Source organism: Cyclopterus lumpus, chromosome 23, assembly GCF_009769545.1.
Source record: "Cyclopterus lumpus isolate fCycLum1 chromosome 23, fCycLum1.pri, whole genome shotgun sequence".
NCBI lineage: Eukaryota > Metazoa > Chordata > Actinopteri > Perciformes > Cyclopteridae > Cyclopterus > Cyclopterus lumpus.
The window spans coordinates 17519107-17546169 of record NC_046988.1 but is presented as its reverse complement, the minus strand read 5'-3'; the positions used below and the strand labels follow the sequence as shown (position 1 = coordinate 17546169).

Here is a 27063-nt window from a genome sequence, read left to right as displayed (position 1 = left end):
AACAAAATTAATTAAATTACTTTTTCACATTTCATTGTCGGCTAAAATCCTCTTTCAGATTTAATTCCTGAGGTTTTCTGGAACTATAAGATAATCAGAATCAGCTTTAATTATTTGTCATTGTTCTCATATCTTTAAAATAATGTTTGTAAGTATAATTCTGTCTAAACATTTTAATGTAGGAACAAAAACACTGTTCATGATGAGTTGTTGTGAAATAACTGTGCGCGTCCACGTGTGTTTTTATGTATACACGCTGCAGTGGCACCTGGCCGCCGCCAGAGGGCCCTAGAGGACCCCGCTGCTCCCGGTACACGGCATCTTGTGATGGAGCACCGGAGGATGAACGCAGCGCTGATCCGGGCCTGATGAACTCGTTTCACGGCTCCGGTTCTCTCCGCCAAGAGGAGGCGGACTGCGGGGACGGCCGGTGCACGTGGGCGCGCTTCTCCTCGTGGTTAGAGTGCGTGTGTGTCGTGACCTTCGACCTGGAGCTCGGACAAGCCTTAGAGGTGAGTGGGTTGGGGAGTTAGCTTAGCATCGGTAGCACCGTTAATCATTGGGTCTAGAGCGGATCGATATGTATTGATTGGTCAGAGCAGGTGAACAGCGACGTGTCTGCAGACGCGCACGCCGGTGACGTCAGAACTGGTCACAAAGTGGCTGTTTGTTGTCGTCGTTGGAGATGAACTGGTTTAGTTCGCGTGCGCGAGGCTGATGTGTCGTAGGAGCCTCTCAGGACCCATGAGGACTAACTAGGAACCACTTTCCATGGACTGTGATGACCCTAACCCCGTGAACCGGACTGTGATGACCCTAACCCCGTGAACCGGACTGTGAACCGGCCTGTGATGACCCTAACCCTGTGAACCGGACTGTGATGACCCTAACCCCGTGAACCGGACTGTGATGACCCTAACCCCGTGAACCGGACTGTGAACCGGACTGTGATGACCCTAACCCCGTGAACCGGACTGTGATGACCCTAACCCCGTGAACCGGACTGTGAACCGGACTGTGATGACCCTAACCCCGTGAACCGGACTGTGATGACCCTAACCCCGTGAACCGGACTGTGAACCGGACTGTGATGACCCTAACCCCGTGAACCGGACTGTGATGACCCTAACCCCGTGAACCGGACTGTGATGACCCTAACCCCGTGAACCGGACTGTGATGACCCTAACCCCGTGAACCGGACTGTGAACCGGACTGTGATGACCCTAACCCGTGAACCGGACTGTGAACCGGACTGTGATGACCCTAACCCCGTGAACCGGACTGTGAACCGGACTGTGATGACCCTAACCCCGTGAACCGGACTGTGATGACCCTAACCCGTGAACCGGACTGTGAACCGGACTGTGATGACCCTAACCCCGTGAACCGGACTGTGATGACCCTAACTCCGTGAACCGGACTGTGATGACCCTAACCCCGTGAACCGGACTGTGAACCGGACTGTGATGACCCTAACCCCGTGAACCGGACTGTGATGACCCTAACCCCGTGAACCGGACTGTGATGACCCTAACCCCGTGAACCGGACTGTGATGACCCTAACTCCGTGAACCGGACTGTGATGACCCTAACCCGTGAACCGGACTGTGAACCGGACTGTGATGACCCTAACCCCGTGAACCGGACTGTGATGACCCTAACCCCGTGAACCGGACTGTGAACCGGACTGTGATGACCCTAACCCCGTGAACCGGACTGTGATGACCCTAACCCCGTGAACCGGACTGTGATGACCCTAACCCCGTGAACCGGACTGTGAACCGGACTGTGATGACCCTAACCCCGTGAACCGGACTGTGATGACCCTAACCCCGTGAACCGGACTGTGATGACCCTAACCCCGTGAACCGGACTGTGAACCGGACTGTGATGACCCTAACCCCGTGAACCGGACTGTGATGACCCTAACCCCGTGAACCGGACTGTGAACCGGACTGTGATGACCCTAACCCCGTGAACCGGACTGTGATGACCCTAACCCCGTGAACCGGACTGTGATGACCCTAACCCCGTGAACCGGACTGTGAACCGGACTGTGATGACCCTAACCCCGTGAACCGGACTGTGATGACCCTAACCCCGTGAACCGGACTGTGATGACCCTAACCCCGTGAACCGGACTGTGATGACCCTAACCCCGTGAACCGGACTGTGAACCGGACTGTGATGACCCTAACCCCGTGAACCGGACTGTGATGACCCTAACCCCGTGAACCGGACTGTGATGACCCTAACTCCGTGAACCGGACTGTGATGACCCTAACCCCGTGAACCGGACTGTGATGACCCTAACCCCGTGAACCGGACTGTGATGACCCTAACTCCGTGAACCGGACTGTGATGACCCTAACCCCGTGAACCGGACTGTGATGACCCTAACCCCGAGAACCAGACTGTGATGACCCTAACCCCGTGAACCGGACTGTGATGACCCTAACCCCGTGAACCGGACTGTGATGACCCTAACCCCGTGAACCGGACTGTGATGACCCTAACCCCGTGAACCGGACTGTGATGACCCTAACCCCGTGAACCGGACTGTGAACCGGACTGTGATGACCCTAACCCCGTGAACCGGACTGTGATGACCCTAACTCCGTGAACCGGACTGTGATGACCCTAACTCCGTGAACCGGACTGTGATGACCCTAACCTCGTGAACCGGACTGTGAACCGGACTGTGATGACCCTAACTCCGTGAACCGGACTGTGATGACCCTAACTCCGTGAACCGGACTGTGATGACCCTAACTCCGTGAACCGGACTGTGATGACCCTAACCCCGTGAACCGGACTGTGATGACCCTAACTCCGTGAACCGGACTGTGATGACCCTAACCCCGTGAACCGGACTGTGATGACCCTAACCCGTGAACCGGACTGTGAACCGGACTGTGATGACCCTAACCCCGTGAACCGGACTGTGATGACCCTAACCCCGTGAACCGGACTGTGATGACCCTAACCCCGTGAACCGGACTGTGATGACCCTAACCCCGTGAACCGGACTGTGAACCGGACTGTGATGACCCTAACTCCGTGAACCGGACTGTGATGACCCTAACCCGTGAACCGGACTGTGAACCGGACTGTGATGACCCTAACCTCGTGAACCGGACTGTGATGACCCTAACCCCGTGAACCGGACTGTGATGACCCTAACCCCGTGAACCGGACTGTGATGACCCTAACCCCGTGAACCGGACTGTGATGACCCTAACCCCGAGAACCAGACTGTGATGACCCTAACCTCGTGAACCGGACTGTGATGACCCTAACCCCGTGAACCGGACTGTGATGACCCTAACCCCGTGAACCGGACTGTGATGACCCTAACCCCGTGAACCAGACTGTGATGACCCTAACCCTGTGAACCGGACTGTGATGACCCTAACCCTGTGAACCGGACTGTGATGACCCTAACCCTGTGAACCGGACTGTGAACCGGAATGTGATGACCCTAACCCCGTGAACCGGACTGTGATGACCCTAACCCCGTGAACCGGACTGTGATGACCCTAACCCCGTGAACCGGACTGTGATGACCCTAACCCCGTGAACCGGACTGTGATGACCCTAACCCTGTGAACCGGACTGTGATGACCCTAACCCCGTGAACCGGACTGTGATGACCCTAACCCGTGAACCGGACTGTGAACCGGACTGTGATGACCCTAACCCTGTGAACCGGACTGTGATGACCCTAACCCCGAGAACCAGACTGTGATGACCCTAACCCCGTGAACCGGACTGTGATGACCCTAACCCCGTGAACCGGACTGTGATGACCCTAACCCCGTGAACCGGACTGTGATGACCCTAACCCCGTGAACCGGACTGTGATGACCCTAACCCCGTGAACCGGACTGTGATGACCCTAACCCCGTGAACCGGACTGTGATGACCCTAACCCCGTGAACCGGAGTCACTACTTAACTGAAGACACGTGGTTCAACTTGTCACGTGTCAAACTTTCAGAATTGTAAATGTGAGTTTATTCTGAACTAAATCATATCGGTTATTAAACCAAACAAATGTACGATATTAATATTAATAATCATACAGGCCTTTGTGACAACTCATTTAAATTGAGCCTTTATTTGAGATGAGCCCTTCTTAAAAAATATTTAACATATTGAAATAATATAATAACATTTGTGAGTTTGAACTAATTTCTTTCCTGCTGCATCAATCAATAGGAGGATTGATTGATACATCCTCTTTTAATCTTTCTGAATGGGCTCTGGTGTTTTCAGCTGGTGTTTCCTCAGGATGTGAAGCTCACAGAGAAGGAGGTAATTATTTTATTCATCAGTTTATTTATGTTTTATTATATTTTTAATGTTTTGATTATATCTTTTATATGCTTGATTACATTTATTTATATTTGATAATATTATTTATGTTTGATTTGATTTGTTATATGTTTTGATTATATTTATTTATGTTTGATTATATTATTTATATCTTTTGATTATATCTTTTATATGTTTGATTATATTTATATCTTTTGATTATATTTTTTAAATGTTTTGGTTATATTTATTTATGTTTTGATTTTACTTTTCAAATGTGTTGATTATATTTATTTATGTTTGATTTTATTTTTTATATCTTTTGATTATACTGTATGTATTTATGTTTGATTTTATTTTTTATATGTTTTGATTTCATTTATTTATATATTTGATTATATTTATATGTTTTGATTGTATTTTTTAATGTTTTGATTATATTTTTTAATATTTTGATTACATTTATTTATATGTTTTAATTACATTTATTTATGTTAGATTTTATATATTTATATGTTTTGATTATTTATTTATATGTTTTGATTACATAATTTTTAATGTTTTAATTATATTTATTTATCTGTTTGATTATATTTATTTATTCAATTCAATTTTCAATTCAGTTTATTTTGTATAGCCCAATATCACAAATTACAAATTTGCCTCAGAGGGCTTTACAGTCTGTACACATACGACATCCCTGACCTTTGACCTCACATCGAATCAGGAAAAACTCCCCAAAAATAACCTTTCACAGGGAAAAAATGGAAGAAACCTTCATTTATATGTTTGATTTAATTTTTATATGTTTGATTTAATTTTTATATGTTTTGATTTTATTTATTTATATATTTGATTATATTTATTTATGTTTTGATTATATTTTTTAATGTTTTGATTACATTCATTTATATATTTGATTATATTTTTTAATATGCTTTGATTATATTTATTTATGTTTTAATTACATTTATTTATATGTTTTGATTATATTTATTTATGTTTGATTATATTTTTTAATGTTTTGATTATATTTATTTATATATTTGATTACATTCATTTATATGTTTGATTTTATTTTTAATATGTTTTGATTATATTTAAATATTTAGATTATATTCATTGATCATATTGGTTTGTAATTTGTTGTCAGAAAACCAGCATCTGCTACCTGTCCTTCCCCGACTCGTACTCCGGTAACTATCACACTCAATAGACTACATGGCCCTGAGGTCAAAGGTCACATCTCTTACTCATTTCCCAGGATGCTTTGGGGACATGGTCACATGTCTTACTTCATTTCCCAGGATGCATTGGGGACACTCAGTTCAGCTTCCGGTTCCGTCAGTCCGTCGGTCGAAGAGCGTCGCGGTTCAGAGAAGATGTTTACAACAGAGACGCCCCCCCCACCCTTCAGGTATTGATCAGGTCATGTGATGCTTAATGATCAGGAACCATGTGACACTTATTGATCAGGAACCATGTGACAGCTTATTGATCAGGAACCATGTGACACTTATTGATCAGGAACCATGTGAAAGTTATTGATCAGGAACCATGTGACAGCTTATTGATCAGGAACCATGTGACACTTATTGTTCAGGAACCATGTGAAAGTTATTGATCAGGAACCATGTGAAAGTTATTGATCATGAACCATGTGACACTTATTGATCAGGAACCATGTGAAACTTATTGATTAGGAACCATGTGACACTTATTGATCAGGAACCATGTGAAACTTATTGATTAGGAACCATGTGACACTTATTGATCAGGAACCATGTGAAACTTATTGATTAGGAACCATGTGACGCTTATTGATCAGGAACCATGTGACGCTTAATGTTCAGGAACCATGTGACACTTATTGATCAGGAACCATGTGACGCTTATTGATCAGGAGCCATGTGACAGCTTATTGATCAGGAACCATGTGACGCTTATTGAGCAGGAACCATGTGACGCTTAATGTTCAGGAACCATGTGACACTTATTGATCAGGAACCATGTGACACTTATTGATCAGGAACCATGTGACGCTTAATGTTCAGGAACCATGTGACACTTATTGATCAGGAACCATGTGACACTTATTGATCAGCAACCATGTGACACTTATTGATCAGGAACCATGTGACAGCTTATTGATCAGGAACCATGTGAAACTTATTGATCAGGAACCATGTGACACTTATTGATCAGGAAACATGTGACGCTTAATGTTCAGGAACCATGTGACACTTATTGATCAGGAACCATGTGACACTTATTGATCAGGAACCATGTGACAGCTTATTGATCAGGAACCATGTGACACTTATTGATCAGGAACCATGTGACAGCTTATTGATCAGGAACCATGTGACGCTTAATGTTCAGGAACCATGTGACACTTATTGATCAGGAACCATGTGACACTTATTGATCAGGAACCATGTGACGCTTAATGTTCAGGAACCATGTGACACTTATTGATCAGGAACCATGTGACACTTATTGATCAGGAACCATGTGACAGCTTATTGATCAGGAACCATGTGACACTTATTGATCAGGAACCATGTTGAACTTATTGATCAGGAACCATGTGACAGCTTATTGATCAGGAACCATATGACACTTATTGATCAGAAACCATGTTGAACTTATTGATCAGGAACCATGTGACACTTATTGATCAGGAACCATGTGAAACTTATTGATTAGGAACCATGTGACGCTTATTGATCAGGAACCATGTGACGCTTAATGTTCAGGAACCATGTGACACTTATTGATCAGGAACCATGTGACGCTTATTGATCAGGAGCCATGTGACAGCTTATTGATCAGGAACCATGTGACGCTTATTGAGCAGGAACCATGTGACGCTTAATGTTCAGGAACCATGTGACACTTATTGATCAGGAACCATGTGACACTTATTGATCAGGAACCATGTGACGCTTAATGTTCAGGAACCATGTGACACTTATTGATCAGGAACCATGTGACACTTATTGATCAGCAACCATGTGACACTTATTGATCAGGAACCATGTGACAGCTTATTGATCAGGAACCATGTGAAACTTATTGATCAGGAACCATGTGACACTTATTGATCAGGAACCATGTGACGCTTAATGTTCAGGAACCATGTGACACTTATTGATCAGGAACCATGTGACACTTATTGATCAGGAACCATGTGACAGCTTATTGATCAGGAACCATGTGACACTTATTGATCAGGAACCATGTGACAGCTTATTGATCAGGAACCATGTGACGCTTAATGTTCAGGAACCATGTGACACTTATTGATCAGGAACCATGTGACACTTATTGATCAGGAACCATGTGAAACTTATTGATCAGGAACCATGTGACACTTATTGATCAGGAACCATGTGACACTTATTGATCAGGAACCATGTGACAGCTTATTGATCAGGAACCATGTGACACTTAATGTTCAGGAACCATGTGACATTAATTGATCAGGAACCATGTGACAGCTTATTGATCAGGAACCATGTGAAACTTATTGATTAGGAACCATGTCAAACTTATTGATCAGGAACCATGTCGAACTTATTGATCAGGAACCATGTGACACTTATTGATCAGGAACCATGTGACAGCTTATTGATCAGGAACCATGTGACACTTATTGATCAGGAACCATGTGAAAGTTATTGATCAGGAACCATGTGACACTTATTGATCAGGAACCATGTGACAGCTTATTGATCAGGAACCATGTGACACTTATTGATCAGGAACCATGTTGAACTTATTGATCAGGAACCATGTGACAGCTTATTGATCAGGAACCATGTGACACTTATTGATCAGGAACCATGTTGAACTTATTGATCAGGAGCCATGTGACAGCTTATTGATCAGGAACCATGTGACACTTATTGATCAGGAACCATGTGACACTTATTGATCAGGAACCGTGTGAAAGTCATTGATCAGGAACCGTGTGACAGCTTATTGATCAGGAACCATGTGACAGCTTATTGATCAGGAACCATGTGACACTTATTGATCAGGAACCATGTGAAAGTCATTGATCAGGAACCATGTCGAACTTATTGATCAGGAACCATGTGACGCTTATTGATCAGGAACCATGTGAAAGTTATTGTTCAGGAACCATGTGAAAGTTATTGTTCAGGAACCATGTGACGCTTAATGTTCAGGAACCATGTGACACTTATTGATCAGGAACCATGTGAAAGTTATTGTTCAGGAACCATGTGAAAGTTATTGATCAGGAACCATGTGACACTTATTGATCAGGAACCATGTGACATTTATTGATCAGGAACCATGTGAAAGTTATTGATCAGGAACCATGTGACACTTATTGATCAGGAACCATGTGAAAGTTATTGATCAGGAACCATGTGACACTTATTGATCAGGAACCATGTGAAAGTTATTGATCAGGAACCATGTGACACTTATTGATCAGGAACCATGTGAAAGTTATTGTTCAGGAACCATGTGACACTTATTGATCAGGAACCATGTGAAAGTTATTGTTCAGGAACCATGTGACACTTATTGATCAGGAACCATGTGACACTTATTGATCAGGAACCATGTGACACTTATTGATCAGGAACCATGTGAAAGTTATTGATCAGGAACCATGTGACACTTATTGATCAGGAACTGTGTGACCATTTGACTGCTTATTGCAGTAACCAAATATTATAAACCAACACTTTTAAACACTGATAAATAATAACTTTCTAAACATTAGTAAACAGATTTGTAAACATTTACAGTTTGTCTCTTTGTTTCCACAGACTGAAGTGTCCCATTTCTTTGGTTACGTCTATTTCAGACAAGTGAAGGATGTTTCTGTGAAGAGAGGATACTTCCAGAAGGTCAGTTACCTGTTCACACCGGATTACACCTGTTCACACCTGATTAACCATGTGATGTCTGTGTTTCAGTCTCTGGTGTTGGTATCCAAGTTACCATACACTCACCTGTTCCACTCGCTGCTGCAGATCGTCGCTCCTGAGTTCTTTGAGAAACTGGAGCCGTGTCTGGAAGCAGGTGATGATGTCATGCTTATGTCATAACCGTGGGCCAATCAGATAAATAGTAATTATGACATCATCCCTGCTGAAATGCCACCTGACGTCTCGTCTTTCTCTCGTCCTCAGTGTGTAACGGGATCGACCAATGGCCTTCACCTGCACCTGGACTTACCCTCAACCTGCCTGTGATGGGCATGGTCTTACAGGTGAGGAGGAGGGGCGGGTTAGGAGGCGTGGTCTCACCGGTGAGGGGAGGAAGGTGTGGGGTCATATAGGAGAGGTGAAATCATCAGTAGAAAAGGTGTGTTAGAAAATATCTGGTCTTTGATGAACAGTTTTGATCATAAAAACTATGACTCCCAGGGTGCATTTCACTAACAGACAGCCAATCACAGAGCTTCAGCCTCTGCTTTGTTGTATTGTGTAATATAATGATATAGTATTGTATATTACAATTATATAGTATTGTGTCATTTAATTATTTAGTATTGTAAATTATAATATGATACTAATATTATATATATATATATATATATATATATATATATATATATATATATATATATATATATATATATATATACACAAACACACATACTCATACTCATGTTGAGCAATATAAAAAGTGAATTCAACATTCATAAACCTGCTTTCTATCTTTCACTGGTTTCATTTTTATTTGAACTTGAGTAGAAAAAAAGAAAATGTTCCTGTTTTTCTTAAATCCCCTCACATCCGCAACCTCAGAGTCATGTTTGACAGCAACCTCTCATTTGAACATCACATCAAACAAATCACCAGAACCTCCTTCTTCCACCTAAAAAACATCTCAGCCCGTCTCCGCCCATCACTTCCTCATCTGCTGCTGAAACTTTAATCCACGCCTTCATCACCTCCAGAATTGACTATTGTAATAATATTCTTTATGGCACATCTTCCAAAATCCTAAACAAACTCCAATACATCCAGAACTCTGCTGCTCGCCTGCTCACCCACTCCCAGACCCCTGTTGTCCAGAACCTTCACTGGCACCCCGTCCCACAACGGATCCAATACAAAATCCTTCTCCTCACTCACAAAGCCCTCCAGAATCAGGCCCCCTCCTACCTCAGACCTGCTCCACCACCACACTCCATCAGGCCCCCTCCTACCTCAGACCTGCTCCACCACCACACTCCATCAGGCCCCCTCCTACCTCACAGACCTGCTCCACCACCACACTCCATCAGGCCCCCTCCTACCTCAGACCTGCTCCACCACCACACTCCATCAGGCCCCCTCCTACCTCACAGACCTGCTACACCACCACACTCCATCAGGCCCCCTCCTACCTCAGACCTGCTCCACCAGTACACTCCATCAGGCCCCCTCCTACCTCAGACCTGCTCCACCAGTACACTCCATCAGGCCCCCTCCTACCTCACAGACCTGCTCCACCACCACACTCCATCAGGCCCCCTCCTACCTCAGACCTGCTCCACCACCACACTCCATCAGGCCCCCTCCTACCTCAGACCTGCTCCACCACCACACTCCATCAGGCCCCCTCCTACCTCAGACCTGCTCCACCACCACACTCCATCAGGCCCCCTCCGACCTCACAGACCTGCTCCACCACCACACTCCATCAGGCCCCCTCCTACCTCAGACCTGCTCCACCACCACACTCCATCAGGCCCCCTCCTACCTCACAGACCTGCTCCACCACCACACTCCATCAGGCCCCCTCCTACCTCAGACCTGCTCCACCACCACACTCCATCAGGCCCCCTCCTACCTCAGACCTGCTCCACCACCACACTCCATCAGGCCCCCTCCTACCTCACAGACCTGCTCCACCACCACACTCCATCAGGCCCCCTCCTACCTCACAGACCTGCTCCACCACCACACTCCATCAGGCCCCCTCCTACCTCAGACCTGCTCCACCACCACACTCCATCAGGCCCCCTCCTACCTCACAGACCTGCTCCACCACCACACTCCATCAGGCCCCCTCCTACCTCACAGACCTGCTCCACCACCACACTCCATCAGGCCCCCTCCTACCTCACAGACCTGCTCCACCACCACACTCCATCAGGCCCCCTCCTACCTCAGACCTGCTCCACCACCACACTCCATCTCTTCTGATGATCTCCTGTCCATCCCACATAGGACCAGGCACCGGACGTGGGGGGACAGACCTTCTCCATATCTGCCCCCTCCCTCTGGAACTCTCTCCCCAAACCCATCAGAGACTGCACTGATCTTTAATTATTCAAATCACAAATCAAAACCCACCTTTTAATGTGTGATTGTTTGCTCCATGTTTGTATTATTTTTATTTATTAGGGTCCGAGCAACTGAGAAAGTCCCTATTTGTTTTACCTGTATTTTAGTTATTCTTATTTTTTAGCTTATAGGATGTTATAATTATGTTATGTAAAGTGTCTTTGAGTATCACAAAAAGCGCTATATAAATTAAATGCATTATTATTATTATTATTATTATTATTATTATTATTATTCAGGTTCGGATTCCATCAAAAACAGACAAACCAGGAGGAAGTCCAGTCCGACAAACCGCTCAAGAGGTCAGGAAGAGAACGGGAGCTTTTATTATGAACGATAACTATGAGCGAACAGTAAAGTCTGATTTGTGTCCTCAGAACCTCCTGCCGGCTCCGACTGTGCTGCCAACCCTCCACGAGCTGGACCTCTTCAGGTCAGTCTCTCATATTCATATTCATCATAGAAACATAGAGAGACAGTGACCTTTGACCTCTCTGGTTCTCCCTGTAGTTATTCTCTAATATTCATGATATTCAATTCAATTCAGTTTATTTTGTATAGCCCAATATCACAAATTACAAATTTCCCTCAGAGGGCTTTACAATCTGTACACATACGACATCCCTGACCTTTGACCTCACATCAGATCAGCAAAAACTCCCCAAAAATAACCTTTCACAGCAAAAAAAGGGAAGAAACCTTCAGGAGAGCAACAGAGGAGGATCCCTCTCCCCGGATGGACAGATGAATAGATGTCATGTGACCAGATGAACAGAGTTACATAAACACATTACATGAATATGACAATGTATGAATGGAACTCCAATCCATGAAACAGAAGGAGGTAGAGAGGAGGGGGGGCGGGGCATCAGCAGGGCCAATGGGAGGCCGGCTCACCAGCATCAGACACCTCCAGGTCCAATGGACCCTATGAGACGTGAAGTCACAAAGACTCCGGGGAGGAAGCAGAGTTAATAAGGTGCAATGGAGAGATGTAAATTCATCCATAAGGAGAGAGAGAAGAGGAGATAGGTGCTCAGTGTATCCTAAAACATCCCCCAGCAGCCTATAAGCCTATAGCAGCATATCAAGGGGCTGGACCAGGGCAAACCTGATTCAGCCCTAACTATAAGCACTATTAAAGAGGAAAGTCTTAAGTCTATTCTTGAATGAGGTGACTGTGTCTGCCTCCAGGACTGAAAGTGGAAGCTGGTTCCATAAAAGAGGAGCTTGATAACTGAAGGCTCTGGCTCCCATCCTACTTTTTAGGACTCTAGGAACCACAAGTAGCCCCACATTTAGTGAGCGCAGCTCTCTAGTGGGGCAATATGGTACTACAAGCTCCTTAAGATATGATGATGCATCAACAATCAAGGCTTTGTAGGTGAGGAGAAGTATTTTAAATGTGATTCTTGATTTTACAGGGAGCCAGTGCAGCGCAGCTAATACAGGAGTCATGTGATCTCTTTTCTTAGTTTTTGTGAGTACACGAGCTGCAGCATTCTGGATCAACTGGAGGGATTTAAGAGACTTATTAGAGCAGCCTGATAATAAGGAGTTGCAGTAATCTAGTCTGGAAGTAACAAACGCGTGAACCAGCTTTTCTGCATCTTTTTGGGACAAGATGTGTCTGATTTTTTAAATGTTACGTAGATGATAAAATGCAATCCTTGAGATTTGCTTAACGTGGAGTTAAAGGACAAGTCTGGGTCAAAGATAACTAGAGATTCTTTACAGTGGTGTTGGATGCCAGGGAAATGCCATCTACAGAAACCACATCACCAGATAATTGATCTCTGAGATGTTCAGGGCCAGTAAATAACTTCAGTTTTGTCTGAGTTTAACATCAGGAAGTTGCAGGTCATCCATGTTTTTATGTCTTTAAGACATTCTTGAATTTTAGCGAGCTGGTTTGTCTCCTCTGGTTTGATCCATAGATATAATTGAGTATCATCTGCATAGCAATGAAAGTGTATGGAGTGTTTCCTGATAATATTGCCCAAAGGAAGCATATATAAAAAGGTAAATAAAATTGGTCCAAGCACAGAACCTTGTGGAACTCCGTGATTAACGTTGGTGGTCATTGAGGCTTCATCGTTTACAAATACAAATTGAGATCGATCTGATAAATAGGATTTAAACCAACTTAGTGCGGTACCTGAAATGCCAATCGACTGATCCAGTCTCTGTAATAGGATGTCATGATCAATGGTGTCGAACGCAGCACTAAGGTCTAATAAGACCAGTACAGAGATGAGTCCTTTATCAGCACTAAGGTCTAACAAGACCAGTACAGAGATGAGTCCTTTATCAGCACTAAGGTCTAACAAGACCAGTACAGAGATGAGTCCTTTATCAGCACTAAGGTCTAACAAGACCAGTACAGAGATGAGTCCTTTACCAGCACTAAGGTCTAACAAGACCAGTACAGAGATGAGTCCTTTACCAGCACAAAGGTCTAACAAGACCAGTACAGAGATGAGTCCTTTACTAGCACTAAGGTTTAACAAGACCAGTACAGAGATGAGTCCTTTATCAGCACTAAGGTCTAACAAGACCAGTACAGAGATGAGTCCTTTACCAGCACTAAGGTCTAACAAGACCAGTACAGAGATGAGTCCTTTACCAGCACTAAGGTCTAACAAGACCAGTACAGAGATGAGTCCTTTACCAGCACTAAGTTCTAACAAGACCAGTACAGAGATGAGTCCTTTACCAGCACTAAGGTCTAACAAGACCAGTACAGAGATGAGTCCTTTATCAGCACTAAGGTCTAACAAGACCAGTACAGAGATGAGTCCTTTACCAGCACTAAGGTCTAACAAGACGAGTACAGAGATGAGTCCTTTATCAGCACTAAGGTCTAACAAGACCAGTACAGAGATGAGTCCTTTATCATCACTAAGGTCTAACAAGACCAGTACAGAGATGAGTCCTACTTTCTCCAGGATCTTAGAGAGGAAGGGAAGGTTAGAGATCGGTCTGTAGTTAGCCAACACCTCTGGATTAAGAGTGGGCTTCTTCAGGAGAGGTTTAATTACAGCTACTTTGAAGGAATGTGGTACATGGCCTGTTAGCAAAGACACATTAACAATATCCAGCAGAGAGGTGCCAACTAAAGGCAACACGTCTTTAAGCAGCCTCGTTGGGATGGGGTCTAAGAGACAGGTAGACGGTTTAGAAGTAGAAACCGTTGAGGACAATTGGTCTAGGTTAATGGGAGAAAAGCTATCCAAATATACACCAGGGCATACAGCCGTTTCCAAGGCCACTCCTCTTGATGACAGATCGGCAGTAGTTGAGGGCAAGAGATCATCAATCTTGCCTCTAATAGTTCAAATCTTTTCATTGAAGAAGTTCATGAAGTCATTACTACTGAGGTCTATAGGAATACACGGCTCCACAGAGCTGTGACTCTCTGTCAGCCTGGCTACAGTGATAAAGAGAACCCTGGGGTTGTTCTTATTTTTCTCTATTACTGATGAGTAATAGGCTGCTCTGGCATTACGGAGAGCCTTTTTATATGTTTTAAGACTATCTCGCCAAACTAAGCGTGATTCTTCCAGATTGGTGGAACGCCATATGCTTTCAAGCTTTCGTGAAGTTTGCTTTAGGTCGCGGGTCTGAGGGTTCTACCAGGGAGCAAACCTCCTTTGACTCACTGTCTTTTTCTTCAGTGGGGCTATCGAGTCTAGTGTCATTCTCAGTGAGCCTGTAGCACTATCGACAATATGATCAATCTGGGACGGACTAAAGTTAGCACAGGAGTCCTCCGTCACATTGAGACGTGGTATTGAATCAAATGCAGAAGGACTCGCTTCTTTAAATTTAGCTACAGCACTGTCAGTTAGACATCTGGTGTAGAAACTTGATATAATCATAATGATCAGGTGACCTTTGACCTCAGGTGTTTCCAGTACTTATTCTCTAATATTCATGATATAAACATAATGATCAGGTGACCTTTGACCTCAGGTGTTTCCTGTACTTGTTCTCTAATATTCATGATATAAACATAATGATCAGGTGACCTTTGACCTCTCAGGTTCTTCCTGTACTTGTTCTATAGTATTCATGATATAAACATGTTATAAACATAATGATCAGGTGACCTTTGACCTCAGGTGTTTCCTGTACTTGTTCTCTAATATTCATGATATAAACATAATGATCAGGTGACCTTTGACCTCTCAGGTTCTTCCTGTACTTGTTCTCTAGTATTCATGATATAAACATGATATAAACATGTTATAAACATAATGATCAGGTGACCTTTGACCTCAGGTGTTTCCTGTACTTGTTCTCTAATATTCATGATATAAACATAATGATCAGGTGACCTTTGACCTCAGGTGTTTCCAGTACTTATTCTCTAATATTCATGATATAAACGTAATGATCAGGTGACCTTTGACATCTCAGGTTCTTCCTGTACTTGTTCTCTAGTATTCATGATATAAACATGATATAAACATGATATAAACATAATGATCAGGTGACCTTTGACCGCTCCAGTCTTTATTCTCTAATACTCATATTCATGGTATAAACATAATGATCAGGTGACCTTTGACCTCTCAGGTGTTTCCAGTCTGTCCTGATTCACCTGCAGATGTTCTGGGAGCTAATGTTGCTCGGGGAACCGGTGGTGGTCATGGCGCCGTCTCCCACCGTCTCCTCGGAAACCGTGCTGGCTCTCGTCAGGTGACTGAACAGCCAATAGGAACAAAGCTTCTCGTAGCCAATCAGAGGGCAGTGTTTGTGTTGTTCTCGTGGTAACAGTCTGTCCTCTCTCAGCTCCATTAGTCCTCTGAAGTTCTGCTGCGACTTCCGGCCGTATTTCACCGTCCACGATAGTGAGTTCAGGGAGTACACCACCCGCACCCAGGCCCCGTGAGTACCTGTATCTGTCTCACCTGTCTGTCTCTCACTTGTCTCTGTCTGTCCACTTGTCTCTGTCTGTCTCTCACCTGTCTGTCTCTCACCTGTTCAGGCCTAACGTGGTGCTGGGAGTCACCAATCCGTTCTTCATTAAGACTTTTCAGAACTGGCCTCACGTCGTCCGACTGGGAGAAGTCAAGATGGCGGGTAAAATAAGTTGTTGTTGTTGTTCTTGTTGTTGTTCTTCTTCTTCTTCTTCTTGCTGGCAGTGAACTGAGCTTTGAGTATCGAACAACCGTCTCTTTCAGGTGATTTACCGAAACAGGTGAAGGTGAAGAAACTGTCCAAACTGAAAACACTGGACACTAAACCAGGTAACACCTGAGTTTCTACTCACCTGTTTAATAGGTCGTATTATTGATTAATGCATGTTTACTTCCTGTCTGCAGGGATCTTTACGGCGTTCAAGACATTTCTACACAAAGACAAGATTCTTCTGAAGAGACTGTTGAAGGTGAAAACATCCACGTTTATCGATATCGATATTTATTGGTCTGAAGATGATTGATGTTGAAACTTTCTAAACTGTCTTCAGGGGATTCAGAGAAAGAGACCGTCTGAGGTGCAGAGCGCCATCTTAAGGCGACACCTGTTGGAGCTCACGCAGAGCTTCATCATACCGCTGGTGAGTGAACAGCCAATCAGATCAGCAGACTAGCTTCTATTGGTTTCACTTTATTGATCGTTAGCTGTGACAACATTTATGTTCTAGATCATTCATAATTAGTGTTTCATTCTAATTAACATCAAATCATGTATATATCATATCTAATTCCCCTTGGGGATTAATAAAGTATATATCTATCACATGTTTGGAATTGTCTAACTTTATTGTTTCTTGTCGTCAGGAGCGCTACATGGCGAGCCTGATGCCTCTGCAGAGATCGGTGACAGCGTGGAAGGTAAACAGGAAGTGGCTCATTGGGGATGACCTCACGGCGAGGTCATCAGCTGGTTCATGTGTTTGTGTGTTCAGACTCCTCCTCAGATTCGACCCTTCAGTCAGGACGACTTCATGTCCACTCTGGATCACACCGGGCCTCAGCTGACTTCGGTGCTCAAAGGTGATTGGATGGGACTGTACAGGTGAGTCACTCAGGTGTTTGCAGGATGAACACAAGAAGAAAGTCATTGTTTTATAGTCCGCTCCACTTTTAACTGTTTTCTTCATCTTCCATCTTTAAGACATTGTCCTTCAGAATAAAGTTGTAATTATTTTAATAAAGTTGTCAATTCCTTCCGAATTTTGAGGATAAAAAGTTTCAATCAAAGTCAACGTTTTTTTAAAGGAAGAAGTAACTTTTGTCGTAACTTTGAGGATAAAGTCGGAACTTTGAGAACTTTGAGGATAAAGTCGTAACTTGGAGAATAAAGTCGTAACTTTGAGAACTTTGAGGATAAAGTCGTAACTTTGAGGATAAAGTCGTAACTTTGAGAATAAAGTTGTAACTTGGAGAATAAAGTCGTAACTTTGAGAATAAAGTCGTAACTTTGAGAACTTTGAGGATAAAGTCGTAACTTTGAGGATAAATTCGTAACTTTGAGAATAAAGTTGTAACTTGGAGAATAAAGTCGTAACTTGGAGAATAAAGTCGGAACTTTGAGAATAAAGTCGGAACTTTGAGAACTTTGAGGATAAAGTCGTAACTTTGAGGATAAATTCGTAACTTTGAGAATAAAGTTGTAACTTGGAGAATAAAGTCGTAACTTTGAGAATAAAGTCGGAACTTTGAGAACTTTGAGGATAAAGTCGTAACTTTGAGGATAAATTCGTAACTTGGAGAATAAAGTTGTAACTTGGAGAATAAAGTCGGAACTTTGAGAACTTTGAGGATAAAGTCGTAACTTTGAGGATAAAGTCGTAACTTTGAGAATAAAGTCGGAACTTTGAGAACTTTGAGGATAAAGTCGTAACTTTGAGGATAAAGTCGTAACTTTGAGGATAAAGTCGTAACTTTGAGGATATAGACTTGTAGAAGTCAAACTTTGCGGGCTAAACTGGGATCAAATTGCACCGATTTTGACTGTTGATGAGACCGTTGCCTTTTTTCATCAAATTGACATGCTTTTTCAAAAGGTTCTCCAAAGACCTTTCCCAGCTCATACAGTTATTTATATATATATATATATATATATATATATATATATATATATATATATATATATTATAATAATATATAGCGTAGAGATGGCCTGTTCTAATCTGCCCTATCGGACATGTAGCTAATTTTTTAACCATGATCTTCTCTCACTTTGCATTAATAGTACTGATGGTGTCCACTGATTACTGTAAACATATTTATCATTGTAAATATTGTCACTGTAAATATCTGGAACAGTGTAAACATTTCTCACCGTGAACTTCTGGATCACTGTAAACATCTTATCTTTTTGTTTGACTCTTGAAAGAAAATTCTTTAGGTCTCCAAACTTTGACGGATGGTATCGTCATCGACACAAAGAGATGACGCAGAAACTGGAGAGTCTTCATCTGGAGGTCATCTGTGATGCTGTGAGTTATCATCAGTATTATCACTGACATCTGGATCACTGTGAACATATCACTGACATCTGGATCACTGAACATATATCACTGACATCTGGATCACTGAACATATCACTGACATCTGGATCACTGTGGACATATCACTGACATCTGGTTCACTGAACATATATCACTGACATCTGGATCACTGTGAACATATCACTGACATCTGGATCACTGTGAACATATCACTGACATCTGGATCACTGTGAACATATATCACTGACATCTGGATCACTGAACATATCACTGACATCTGGATCACTGTGGACATATCACTGACATCTGGATCACTGTGAACATATCACTGACATCTGGATCACTGTGAACATATCACTGACATCTGGATCACTGTGAACATATCACTGACATCTGGATCACTGAACATATCACTGACATCTGGATCACTGTGAACATATCACTGACATCTGGATCACTGAACATATCACTGACATCTGGATCACTGTGAACATATCACTGACATCTGGATCACTGTGGACATATCACTGACATCTGGATCACTGTGGACATATCACTGACATCTGGATCACTGTGAACATATCACTGACATCTGGATCACTGTGAACATATCACTGACATCTGGATCACTGTGAACATATCACTGACATCTGGATCACTGAACATATCACTGACATCTGGATCACTGTGAACATATCACTGACATCTGGATCACTGAACATATCACTGACATCTGGATCACTGTGAACATATCACTGACATCTGGATCACTGTGGACATATCACTGACATCTGGATCACTGTGGACATATCACTGACATCTGGATCACTGTGAACATATCACTGACATCTGGATCACTGAACATATATCACTGACATCTGGATCACTGAACATATCACTGACATCTGGATCACTGTGAACATATCACTGACATCTGGATCACTGTGAACATATCACTGACATCTGGATCACTGTGAACATATCACTGACATCTGGTTCACTGAACATATATCACTGACATCTGGATCACTGTGGACATATCACTGACATCTGGATCACTGTGAACATATCACTGACATCTGGATCACTGTGAACATATCACTGACATCTGGATCACTGTGGACGTATCACTGACATCTGGATCACTGTGAACATATCACTGACATCTGGATCACTGAACATATCACTGACATCTGGATCACTGTGAACATATATCACTGACATCTGGTTCACTGAACATATATCACTGACATCTGGATCACTGTGGACATATCACTGACATCTGGATCACTGTGAACATATCACTGACATCTGGATCACTGTGAACATATCACTGACATCTGGATCACTGTGGACGTATCACTGACATCTGGATCACTGTGAACATATCACTGACATCTGGATCACTGAACATATCACTGACATCTGGATCACTGTGAACATATATCACTGACATCTGGTTCACTGAACATATATCACTGACATCTGGATCACTGTGAACATATCACTGACATCTGGATCACTGTGAACATATCACTGACATCTGGATCACTGAACATATCACTGACATCTGGATCACTGTGAACATATCACTGACATCTGGTTCACTGAACATATATCACTGACATCTGGATCACTGTGAACATATCACTGACATCTGGATCACTGTGAACATATCACTGACATCTGGATCACTGTGAACATATCACTGACATCTGGTTCACTGAACATATATCACTGACATCTGGATCACTGTGAACATATCACTGACATCTGGATCACTGAACATATATCACTGACATCTGGATCACTGTGAACATATATCACTGACATCTGGATCACTGTGAACATATCACTGACATCTGGATCACTGAACATATATCACTGACATCTGGATCACTGTGAACATATATCACTGACATCTGGATCACTGTGAACATATCACTGACATCTGGATCACTGTGAACATATATCACTGACATCTGGATCACTGTGAACATATCACTGCCATCTGGATCACTGAACATATATCACTGACATCTGGATCACTGTAAACATATCACTGACATCTGGATCACTGTGAACATATCACTGACATCTGGATCACTGAACATATATCACTGACATCTGGATCACTGTGAACATATATCACTGACATCTGGATCACTGTGAACATATCACTGCCATCTGGATCACTGAACATATATCACTGACATCTGGATCACTGTAAACATATTTCTGAATGTAAACATCTGGATCACTGTAAACATATATCTGAATGTAAACATCTGGATCACTGTAAACATATTTCTGAATGTAAACATCTGGATCACTGTAAACATATTTCTGAATGTAAACATCTGGATCACTGTAAACATATTTCTGAATGTAAACATCTGGATCACTGTAAACATTTGAACATCTGGGTCTTCTAACCCTGGTTTCTTCCTCTTAGGACCTGATGAGTTGGACTAAAGACAAGTCGGAGGTGGAAATCGTCGACTTGATTCTGAAGCTCAGAGAGAAACTGGTGAGATTCAGACACTAAATCTGAATTATCATAGAAATAAATACTCATAATAATGTGTTTATTGGCACGTGTTGTACTGTGTCTAGTGAACACGTTTGATTTAATCTAATTTTAATTATTTTCTGTGAAATATTGTCATTGTTCTAATTTAAATGTTTATTGGTAAAACCCTGTATTTTTCCTTTAAGTGTGTTTTTCCTTTATACAGGAAGTGTGTTTCTGAATGTTTTTCAGATTAAAGCTCGCAGGCAGCAGTTGCAGGTGAAGGACGGAGTTTTAGACAAACTGGACGCTTTTATAAAGTCCATCATCAGCTCGTTGCCTGGAGGCCTGCAGACGGTGCTGAGTACACAGTGTACTCTAAATACTTAGCTTGTACTGAGTACTGTGTATTCAGAGTGTACTCTAAATACTTAGCTTATACTCTCATCTTACCTTTCATCATAAAATCTCCACAAAACTGAATATTTGACTTGTTCTATCAATGTTTAAATGTGAATCTTCTGCTGTTTCTTTCCTTTAATCTCTGTTTATTATTATATAAACACATGATTACATGTTGAAATGATGCATCATTTCAAGATTTGATATACAGATTTGATCAATGACTAGATGTTATTTTTCTATCGCAGACTGAACTCAGTGAATGTTACTCACACTAATATATTAATATTAATTGTGTCGTTTGCCTTTTTATTTTCTCAAACCATCTGTAAATACTGTATTTAGTTTGGATTTGAAAAGTAAAACATTGATTATGTTCACACTGTCTACTTTGTTATAAATTCAATCACTTTTGTTACATATTGATCAATATATTGATCTGAATGATGTGGTGTTCTCAAACGGTTTATTATAAAGCTGCTTTTATGTTTATTGATACGAACAAGGTTACGATAACAAAAGTAGTAATACTTTAGAGTTGTGGTGTAATGACTAACTGACATTGAGGTTAACATTTTTTTTTTGATACAAAACTACAATATCCTGAAATGAATGAACTCTTTAAAATGAACCAAACTAAGTTTGTGAAACAGGAAAAGTAGTTTATTTCAACAAAGAAATCAAAAATATATCCGTTATATGAAGAAGTTACATTTGTAATGTTTCCTCACAGCAACATTCATGTAGAAACCAGACAGTTTCTCTCTCAATCTAAATGTTTGGTCCACCAGGTGTCTCATCTCTTGTTGGTCCACCAGGTGTCTCATCTCTTGTTGGTCCACCAGGTGTCTCATCTCTTGTTGGTCCACCAGGTGTCTCATCTCTTGTTGGGCCACCAGGTGTCTCATCTCTTGTTGGTCCACCAGGTGTCTCATCTCTTGTTGGTCCACCAGGTGTCTCATCTCTTGTTGGGCCACCAGGTGTCTCATCTCTTGTTGGTCCACCAGGTGTCTCATCTCTTGTTGGGCCACCAGGTGTCTCATCTCTTGTTGGTCCACCAGGTGTCTCATCTCTTGTTGGGCCACCAGGTGTCTCATCTCTTGTTGGTCCACCAGGTGTCTCATCTCTTGTTGGGCCACCAGGTGTCTCATCTCTTGTTGGGCCACCAGGTGTCTCATCTCTTGTTGGGCCACCAGGTGTCTCATCTCTTGTTGGTCCACCAGGTGTCTCATCTCTTGTTGGTCCACCAGGTGTCTCATCTCTTGTTGGGCCACCAGGTGTCTCATCTCTTGTTGGGCCACCAGGTGTCTCATCTCTTGTTGGGCCACCAGGTGTCTCATCTCTTGTTGGTCCACCAGGTGTCTCATCTCTTGTTGGTCCACCAGGTGTCTCATCTCTTGTTGGGCCACCAGGTGTCTCATCTCTTGTTGGGCCACCAGGTGTCTCATCTCTTGTTGGTCCACCAGGTGTCTCATCTCTTGTTGGTCCACCAGGTGTCTCATCTCTTGTTGGGCCACCAGGTGTCTCATCTCTTGTTGGGCCACCAGGTGTCTCATCTCTTGTTGGGCCACCAGGTGTCTCATCTCTTGTTGGTCCACCAGGTGTCTCATCTCTTGTTGGTCCACCAGGTGTCTCATCTCTTGTTGGGCCACCAGGTGTCTCATCTCTTGTTGGTCCACCAGGTGTCTCATCTCTTGTTGGGCCACCAGGTGTCTCATCTCTTGTTGGTCCACCAGGTGTCTCATCTCTTGTTGGGCCGCCAGGTGTCTTATCGCTTGCTGGGCCACCAGGTAGCGCCCTGCAGCCCCATGACGGTGTGTTTCTCCTGCGGGCTGAAGTGTAGGATGGTCAGTATGGCGTTGAGTGTCTGCTGCCTCCCGCTGGCGTCCTGCAGTGTCAGGAACTTGTAGATGACGTTCTTCAGGTACTCCATATTGGCGCCCTCTCGGCTCTGATCTCTGATCAGTTTGTCGAGTTGTCCTCGCAGCTCTGACGCCTCCTCATCGTGGCGCTCCCCGTTAGCGATGAGCCGGGCCTGAAGCTGGTGGACGTCCTCTTCTAGCCGGTGTTTATGCCGCCGCAGGCCGCCCGTCTCCACCTCCTTCCTGGCCAGATGCTCGGCGTACAGCAGCAGCGTGGGCTCGTTGGGCGTCGCCCGCCGCAGCGCCTGGCTAATGATGTCGCCCTCGGTCTCCGGGCCAGACTCGTGCTCGTTGTTGGTCACTCTACTGGCGTCGTAGCTGCAGCTCGGTGCGGCGGCCCGCAGCCTCTCCAGCTCCTGGTCCTTCTCGCCCAGCAGCGCCATTGTCCTCTCTCTTTGTTTGTGCAGCTCCGCCTCCAGTCGCAGCAGGTCGTCCCGATGAGACGCTTCCGCCTGCTCCACTTCCTGTTTGTGAGTATGCTGCAGCCCCGCCGCCTGCTGCTGCCGCTCCTCCAGCTCACGGCGGTGTCGGGTTTCGGCCTCATCGCTCTGGATCCGCAGGTTGATGTACTTCTCCCTCAGCTCGGACAGCTGGTCCCGGACCTCCTCTAGCTCTTTTGCTTGGCAGCCATCTTTGGCGTTCTTGTTCTTCAGCACCACTTGCGCTCGCAGCTTGTAACGTTCAAACTCGTCCTTGAGCTGCTGAAGCTCCTGCTGGTAGAACACGGAGGCTTTGTCTCCGCCAAGCTCTGCCTGGGTTTCCACAAGGTTCTGGATGTTCTGGTATGGGTTCCTCTGAGCCGCCAGCGATAACAGCTTCTTTACCTTCTCCAGTTTCTCCTTCAGCATGCCAATGTCCAGCTGAGACTCGTCCACCGCGAGGTCAGAGGTCATCCTGCTGGAGGCAGCGATGGCGAGCGTTTTGTTCTCCGTGTCCAGCTGTAGGATTCGGTCTCTGAGTCTCTGAGCCATCTGCTGGTCTCTCTGCCTCGACTTCTCACAAGAACCGAGCAGCTCCGAGAGTTCAGAGACCCTCTGCTCCAGACTGGCGACCCTCGTCTCTGCAGCCTGAGCTCGCTCACAAGCTCGTTCCTCCGCCTCGCACGCCTGCCGAAACACCAACAGTCAAGAGTTACTGGTCAGGGTCTTGGTTTTACCTTACTGGCCTCAATGTGGTTTCGACCTGGTTTTAGTTGGTAAGGGTCTTAGTTTTATCTTATTGGGCTCAATGTGGTTTTAGGGAGTTAAGATATAGTTTTAGTTTACAAGGGTCTTAGTTTTATCTTATTGGGCTCAATATGGATCTGTTTTAGTGAGTTTAGACCGGGTTTTAGTTGGTCAGGGTCTCAGTTTTACCTTTCTGGTCTCGAGGTGCATCTGCTGCTGGAGGTGTTTTTTCAGCTCTGTCAGCTCATGCTGCAGTTTGTTCACTCTGGGATCTGGTTTCTTCTGGTCCTCCTCAGCAGCCTGCAGCCTCCTCCTCAGCTCGTCTCGCTCCTCCCTCACCTGGTTCAGGTGAGCCTCGGACTCCGCCCCTCGGTCCACGGCCGTTGATGTCACGAGGAGAGTTGCGTTGGCGTCTTGCAGGCGCAGCTCTACATCCTGTCGCAGGTCTCTCTCCTGCTGCAGGATCCTCTGCAGCTCCCTGAGCTGCTGGACGTGGTCTCCCTGCTCCTGCTCCCGCTCGTACTGCTGCGTGATGATACGAGCGCGGCCTTCGGCCAACTGCTGCTGCACGGCGCGCAGCTCCACTTCCTGCTGCCCCCTCACGCCGACTAAACGGTCCTGGAGCTCCTCCACTTCCTGTTTCAGCTGACGCTTGTCGGCCTGAAAGCTGGCCTCCATCCGAGACTTCTCGTGGGTCACCGTGGCGAGGGCGCTGGTGAGCGTGCTCAGTTGGTTCTTCAGCTGGGCGACTCGACGGTCCACCTCCGTGTTTGGAGGAGGCGTGGCCTGCTGCTTCTCCGCCCCCACGGTGCTGCTCTCTGAGACGCCGGCGCTCGTATCGGACCGCAGGGTCTGCAGGAAGAGAACTTGGCACGTTAAACCGCCGACGTCTTCAGCGGCAACAAACAAGTCTAACTTAAAAACCAACACCTGGGTCATAAAAAACTAAGACTTTTAAAAACGTACCATTGAGTCGGACTTAACTCCTGGTTCCCCCTGGTCCTCCTCGCTCTGGTACCCTCTGGTGGTCTCACTGGGTATGTCCACAGATGCTACCGTGTCCACGCTGTCCTCACTGTGCAGCGAGCAGCCGTCCTCCAGGAGGTCCGAGGTGGTGGTAGTGTCCTGGCCTTGTTGGTTCAGGTCCACCTCCTGGGTCACCGTCAAGACCTTCAAACTGGCCTCCAGAGCCTCCTTCTCCTTCAGAAGACTCTTATAGGCCTGGACAACGTCTTTGAAGCGAGTCTGGTACTGGACCAGCTGCTTTTTCTGGGATTCGATGGTGTCCAGCAACTCCTTCCTGCCGGGACCCCCCCCAAAACTCATCCCGAACTTCTCCATGTCTCTGAAGGTCTACCAGGGTCAGATCAGACTGGTGGTCTACCAGGGTCAGATTGGATTGGTGGTCTAGCAGGGTCAGGTAAGACCATCATCATGGAGGACCAGAACTGGTTAATCTGCAGCTGAGTTAGTTTGTTTCTGAAAAGAGACAACAGCTAGATTTAAACATTTTACTACTTTAATTATGACATACTAACTCTTCTTCTTAATTAATGAGATACATCAACATTTACATTTGATTAACTGTTTGTAACTAAACATATTTTATAAACTCTTGCCTGCTAACATACGAAACATAAACATTTAACGGTAAAGAAAGACATTTAAAATAACTAAACCTGTAAATGAACACTAACCACAGTATATTATATATAATAAATACGTATCCCTTTGATCTTAAACACGGGAGTAAATGTTGTGAATGAAACACATTAATGACTTGTTTATAAAACTAATATGTAGGATTCAGCACAAACATTCATAATAAGAATCTCTCACCTGATGAACTGAGTCGGACTCAAACTGCTTCTGGGCGCATTTATTTCACTGTAAAACTATAAATATGACGAATATAATATCAGAGTTGAGTCTGAGAAGACTGTCGACCAACAGC

At 44.2% G+C, this 27063-nt stretch overlaps 2 protein-coding genes across 5 annotated transcripts in view; one reads left to right on the top strand and one right to left on the bottom strand.

The window, feature by feature from the left end:
- Nucleotides 1-296: 296 nt before the first annotated feature.
- dennd6b (DENN/MADD domain containing 6B) lies at nucleotides 297-22400 on the top strand. 4 transcript variants are annotated; one of them, XM_034526234.1, is made up of 20 exons: nucleotides 297-512; nucleotides 4279-4317; nucleotides 5471-5513; nucleotides 5625-5734; nucleotides 9129-9209; nucleotides 9279-9384; nucleotides 9495-9574; nucleotides 11882-11944; nucleotides 12020-12075; nucleotides 16224-16346; nucleotides 16440-16535; nucleotides 16636-16730; nucleotides 16832-16897; nucleotides 16973-17037; nucleotides 17119-17208; nucleotides 17432-17485; nucleotides 17560-17669; nucleotides 18993-19095; nucleotides 21563-21637; nucleotides 21872-22400. In XM_034526234.1, exons 1-20 carry the CDS (start codon nucleotides 369-371, stop codon nucleotides 22007-22009), a joined length of 1737 nt encoding a protein of 578 aa, XP_034382125.1. In that variant the 5' UTR covers nucleotides 297-368; the 3' UTR covers nucleotides 22010-22400. The 4 variants fall into 4 exon arrangements, with proteins under 4 accessions (XP_034382125.1, XP_034382126.1, XP_034382124.1 ...); XM_034526235.1 differs by having other exon boundaries at nucleotides 323-512; nucleotides 9336-9384; nucleotides 21872-22330; XM_034526233.1 differs by having other exon boundaries at nucleotides 323-512; nucleotides 9129-9384; nucleotides 17572-17669; nucleotides 21872-22330.
- A 268-nt stretch (nucleotides 22401-22668) lies between these two features.
- Nucleotides 22669-27063, bottom strand: part of gcc1 (GRIP and coiled-coil domain containing 1) — a 4433-nt gene continuing 38 nt past the window's right edge. Inside the window, exons 1-4 of the mRNA XM_034526013.1 lie at nucleotides 26949-27063; nucleotides 26076-26588; nucleotides 25299-25961; nucleotides 22669-25049 (exon numbers count right to left, since the gene is read on the bottom strand). The exon at nucleotides 26949-27063 is cut by the window's right edge and continues 38 nt beyond it. Of these exons, the coding sequence (XP_034381904.1) occupies nucleotides 23790-25049; nucleotides 25299-25961; nucleotides 26076-26450 (2298 nt within the window). The 5' untranslated portion in view covers nucleotides 26451-26588; nucleotides 26949-27063 and the 3' untranslated portion in view covers nucleotides 22669-23789. The remainder of the gene's footprint in view (nucleotides 25050-25298; nucleotides 25962-26075; nucleotides 26589-26948) is intronic.